The 5,731-nt window shown below is 54.6% G+C and overlaps 1 protein-coding gene across 1 annotated transcript; it reads right to left on the bottom strand.

Moving 5' to 3' along the window:
- Nucleotides 1–47: 47 nt before the first annotated feature.
- Nucleotides 48–3,088, bottom strand: EVX2 (even-skipped homeobox 2; the record flags this gene model as incomplete). The annotated part of the gene is made up of 3 exons (XM_082284825.1): nucleotides 48–701; nucleotides 1,272–1,528; nucleotides 2,665–3,088. 3 exons carry the CDS (start codon nucleotides 3,086–3,088, stop codon nucleotides 48–50), a joined length of 1,335 nt encoding a protein of 444 aa, XP_082140951.1.
- Between the last annotated feature and the right edge of the window lie 2,643 nt (nucleotides 3,089–5,731).

Raw genomic sequence — 5,731 nt, 5'->3', positions numbered from 1 at the left:
CCCCGCGACTCCCTCTACAAAACAGCCCCGGACTCAGGCCGGGGTAGTTATCTTGTGAGCGGCGCCTCCTCCCGCTGGTCCGGCGAGGCGACCGCGGCCTTGCTGAGCACGGCGGCCGAGTAGGGCAGGAAGCCGCTCTCGGAGCGCTGCCCCGCCGCCGTGCAGGGGAAGTCGGCGGCCGCGCCGCCCCGCGAGCCCAGCGCCGAGGCCGCCGCCGCCGCCGCCGCCGCCGTCTGGCTGCTGTGGCAGCTGAGGCAGGAGCAGGGCGCCGAGCCCCCCGGCGGCCCCGAGCCCGCCGCCGCCGCTGCCGCCGCCGCCGCCGCCGCTGCCGCCGAGGCGGCCGCGCTGCTGTTGAGGCCGGCGGCGGCCGGCGTCTGGTAGAGACCGGGGTGTCGGAAACTGCAGAGCAGCTCCGGGCGGGAATAGGGGTGCGAGAGGGCGCGGAAAGTGTCCAGCGGGCGGATGGAGGTGGCGAAGGGCGCGGCGGCGGCCCCCGAGGCAGCGGCGGCAGCGGCGGCAGCCGTGACCCCGACGTGCGGGTAGTAGTGGAGCGGGACGTGGGAGTGGAAAGGGTAGGGCAAACTGCCCGTGGCCGCCGCGTGGGTCATCATGTAGGTGTAGAAGCTGGGGTCGGCCGGGTGGGGCCAGGACATGGCCAGGCGCTGCCTCTTGTCCTTCATCCGCCGGTTCTGGAACCACACCTGCGGGGACACAAGCACAGCGCGGCCTCAGCTCCGCTCCACACCGCGCCCCGCCGCACCCGTTCCGCCGCGGACACCAGCGGGCACCCACCGACATCTATTGCTAAAGATTGTAGGCGACCCCTCTCCCGCCCGGAGCAATCTCCCGTGACCTTGCCCGAGGGGAGCGGTGGGTACGGCCCCCCCTCTACTCGAGGGGGACCCCTTCGATCCGAATAAACATTTTCCCGTCGAATCGTCCCCTCCTCCCCACGCAGGACTGTGTCTTCAGGGTACTGATGCTCCTTCCCCCTACGCTTATTCTCTCCCCTCTTCACTTTAGGAAATAGGCTAACGCGATAAAAACTGAAGAGGAAAATGAAAATAAAAATAACAGTAATAACAACAACTTTAAAAAGCAAATTTAAAGTGTTGGTTGCAGAAAAGCAAACGAGCACGAGAGTCGCTCATAGCTGTGGGCCCTGCGAGTCCTCCAACCGGAGAGCCCTGCCGGCCGCGGCCCGGGGGACCCGGGTACCGCTGGGCTGCGCGGGGCAGCCGCGGCTCGGTTGGGTGCGGAACGCGGCGTACCTTGATGGTGGTCTCGGGGAGATTGAGGGCGGCGGCCAGCTCACAGCGCCGCGGCCGCGACACGTAGTTCTCGCGGTAGAACTCCTTCTCCAGGCGGGCGATCTGCTCTCGGGTGAAGGCGGTGCGGTACCGGCGCACCTGGTCGGCCCCCGCCGCCGAGCCGCCCAGCGCGCCGCCGCTGTGCAGGCTGCCGATGCCGGCGGCGGGGGCGGTGGCGGCGGCGGGGGCGCTGGGCGTCGGGCTGCTCTCCGCGTAGCCTGCGGGGCGAGGGCACGGTGGTGAGAGCGGGAGACTCGGTGGCCCCCCAGTCCTCCTGGCCAGGCCGGACCGGGCCCGCTACACCCGTGCTCAAGGCCAGCTGTCATTCTTACAAATCCCTGCTGCTAACAGAATCGATAAATTTGGATTTGGAGGTTGTTTGTTGGTTATTGGTTGGTTGGTTGGTTGGTTTGGGGTTTTTTAATCCTTCGTAACCGCTTTATTTTCAGATGGGGCGGGCTTGGAGACTGCAGGGCGGCCGAGCTCAGGGGAGAGTGGGCGAGGGCGCGGGCCGTAGCTCGGGGCCCGGCTCGGCGCTAGCCTGTTCCCCTTCGACTGCCGTTCTTTATTTTCGTTTGAGACGTACAAAATAAAAGCAGCCATAAAAGCTTTTTTTTTTTTTTTTTTTTTTCCTCCAGGGTTACGTCGAGCATCCCTTCCTTTCTCTGGCACATTTGACAAAAAAGGCATGCACTGTGGCCCCTAGGAAATCCACCGTTCATCTGCCTCCACCTCCCAATAACCTCCAGCAATAATAACAACCACCGTCCATCACCGTGCCCCGCAAAGAACGGGGAAGGAGACGCGGCTGTTTCAAACCTCCTCTCACAAGCAGAGGAAAAGTGAACAATGCCAAATTACCCCGAGGTGGACACTGACAGCACGTTGCATATACACAGAGAAGGACACACACAGTCAAATGCGGGCAGTTTCCTCGCATTCCCCCCTCTCTCTCTCTAATTTAATCTATGTATATACACTCATATACAGCTCAAGAGACGCCGAGAGCTCCAAGAGAGCGGGGTAATACACGGACAAAGCTTTGCCTAAATATAGGTGGGTGGATATTTGTGCCCACATATATTCTGGATATATATCTAAGTATCAATGGATTTGGGCATACACACACACACACGAAGGCACCGACACAGGAGCTGCCCGGACAGTGTATCTCAGCTATCGGGGTAGCGCAGTAATTGCAATAATATTTTACAGCCTGGAGCTCTGTCTTCGCAGAAGAGAGAGCGCCGATGCAGAGGCGAGCAACTTTGGCGGTGGCGGTGGGTTTCCTTTGGTTTTTAAAGCCGGTTGGCAAAGAGCGGGGCTTAGATGAAGATGATAAAGGAAGAGTTACCTTTGTTACTGTTTTCCTTCAGCTGGGAGGAAGTCAGGCTGGCCGGGGAGCGGAGCGCGGAGCAGCCCACCTCCACATCACTGTTCATATCTGCCTCTTGAGCAACTTCGGAATAAAGGCTGATTTTCTTCCTGCTTTCCGACGGCGGGATTTCGGAGGAGACAGTGCTTTCACTGCTCGGATGCTGGAGATTGAATAAAGTGTCTATTTCAAATTTGCCTTTGGCGGAGATGTCCCCTATAGCGCTGTGCAGGGAGGCGGCAGTCAGTCTCGGGCTGAGGCGACCACTGTGCGGAGAATTTTCAAGGGCCTCCAACACCGCATTTCCAGCTGAGTCTGACAAATTCGAGAGCCTTTTGCCAGCTGTAGGGCTGTGCAGCCCTCTCTCCATCAGGATCATCTCTTTTCTTATTCTTTCCATCATCTCAGCTTTATAAAAAATGTCAAAGTTGCAGGGCTGGTCCTGTACTAATGATGAGCTGCAGCAGGGGCTAATTCACATTCAGCCCGGCAAGTGTCTCTAAATATTATTATCTGTTTTTGAGGGAGGTGTAAAAATTGTGGGATGCCAAAGCGAGGGAATGACTGGTCAAAATGACCCATACATCCTTTCTAGCCCGAAATGTCATTCATCAAAAAGTGGTGCTCGTCATTAAGGTACGAATGACGCTGTTCGAATAATCATTTATTGTAACAGGTTTATAAGCAAATAAATACAAGCTCCTGTCAGTGGATAATGAAGGCGGCTTCAGAGCAGACAAATATATCCAGGTGGAAAGAAAGAAAGACAAGAAGTGAGGAGTAAAGCTTCTGTCCTTAGCTTGATCAGATCCTGCTTGAATTGCTCTGGGGTTTGGCCTCTGGGGTGGAATTGACAGTCTGATTAATAAAATGAGCTGTGCAACATTTCCCCCTTCATTTAGGTGCATCATTATGCTCTGATTTTTGTTTTGTTGCCTTTTAGGTCCTAATGATGCAGCTTCTTTCTCATTTGTCCTCGGACAGAACTACACGCTAAATATTAGATAATGCTTTTCTTTATTATTATTTCTGAGGCGAATTTTAGATCACAAGGCAAGGAAATACTGGAAGAGGACCAGAGGATTGAGAACCTCCTGCCGCTGATATCTCTTTACTTTTCCCTCCCATTTCCAGACCACATTAGTACTTTTATTTAGGAATTTACACTGACACCCCCACGCACCCCCTCACACGCACGGACCTTATGCCCAGACTTTATAAGTCTGCTGTACAGATTCAAGTAGTTACCTGGAGATTAAAATATTTGTTATAATCTAGTATATTACAACTCTATTATCTTTCTCTTCGTTGCATCCTTAAATATGATCTCATTTTTACTTTCTATAATCCTGCTTATCGACGAAGCTAGCTCGGGATTTTTCTTCCCTCTGGGAAAATACTGACTGTTGTACGGTATGATAGGGGAAGGAAATAACTGGAGAACATTAAATGCATTCGTGATTTAAAACACTCCGTGGGCGTCCATTTCATTCTCCCGGCAGGTTTCGCTCCAGCCCTCTGCTTCTTTCCTCCCCACCACCAATAAAACCTACGCATTTGAAAATTTTAAAATAATCATAGAATTAAATGATGGATGGGGGGTTATTGCCCGCAGGCTCCGACCTATCAGAAACATCACCTTAACACCCTCTCTCCAAAGTTACCTGTGGCTCAGTTAGCTCATCCCTCCGCTCTTTGCCGGGTGCCGCGGGGCGAAGCGTCGCCGCGCTGCAGGAGACACGGGCTGCCGCGCTCGGCAGACGTGACAGTCGGAAAGTCTCCCTTCAGCGGTAACTTTGCTAGTAATAATGACGCTGATGGCAACCATTTAAACGAAGATAAATCCTTTGTCGTTAGCATCTCTGGAGTGCGCTTCGATAGCTGCCCAACCTTTTTTCTCGCCGCGATTTTTTTTCACCCACATCATCTAGTGTTTAGACCCTGGGAATATGAGTTTCATCTCCCGGAGAAACACCCGAATGTTTCCTGTAATTAAACGCAGGTTTAATTTCTTTTTTTTTTTTTCGTGAGGAGAGCTGTTGCTGCTAATCTTGGTCACACGCATCTCCTATGTTCTTGTGCTCTTGCGCATTATTCATAGTTCGAAAATGGGATACTTGTCAGATTTTTTTTCAATAACGTGTCAAAGTCTCCCTAAACATTCCACCAAATATTTAAGAAACATTCTAGACATTGTTTGCAAAATCCAGCCTTCTATTGATGACAGTTTTATGTCAGCCCTTTGAAATGTGAATTTAGACTGCAGTGTGGTGTCCTGCGTTTTACAGTCCCCAAACCAGACAAGAGTAAATGTCAACTTTTCCTTGCCCGCCGGCGCGGCGGAGGAGCGGGCCGGTGCGGAGGGGAGAGGAGCGGTGCGCAGGCCGCTGGGCCGCAGACGGCACCCGACGGGGTCCCCGGCAGGGCTGGGAGCTGAGGCTTCGGGCGCGCTCCCGGAGGGGCGAAGCGTGTCCCCGGGGTGTCCCCGCGGAGCGCGGCCGAGCAGACGCCCTGCCGGCGGCAGCTGGCACCGCCCCGCCCCGCCCCGCCCGGGGACGCGGCCCCGCCGCGGTCCCGCAGCCCTCGCTCCCCGCCGTGCCTGGCTCCGCAGCAGGCGGCGGCCCGGCCGCCGGTCCCGGCGGGGCGGAGGGGGAGCGGAAGCCTGCGGCCGGGTTTATTGCTGTCGTTTGGCGCCCTCGTCTGTTTTCTTACACGCTGTAACGCGACGAGCATCTTTCTCCCTGCTCCCTCGCAAACCGCAGCCGAGATACCACATCTCGGAGGCAGTCGTATGTGCACACCACCAGAACAGGCACAGCTTTAGACTCAAAAAATGTTACTGCACCACTAAAAAGGAGAAAACGGGTTTTATGTTATTTGGAGCGGATGGAAAAGACTATGTGAAAAGCCTCAATGTGAGAAAAATAAGTTACACTCAAGTGCGGCTATGAATGATCTTTACTAGGGTTATATTTTGCACCTTTTAAATAATACTGATACCTTAGGTTATGTACAGAGTATCTTAAAATACAGCTAGATTCATATG

Source organism: Coloeus monedula (genome assembly GCF_965178545.1).
Source record: "Coloeus monedula genome assembly, chromosome: 7".
NCBI classification, from domain to species: Eukaryota; Metazoa; Chordata; class Aves; order Passeriformes; family Corvidae; genus Coloeus; species Coloeus monedula.
This window is presented reverse-complemented; position numbering and strand designations above follow the sequence as displayed.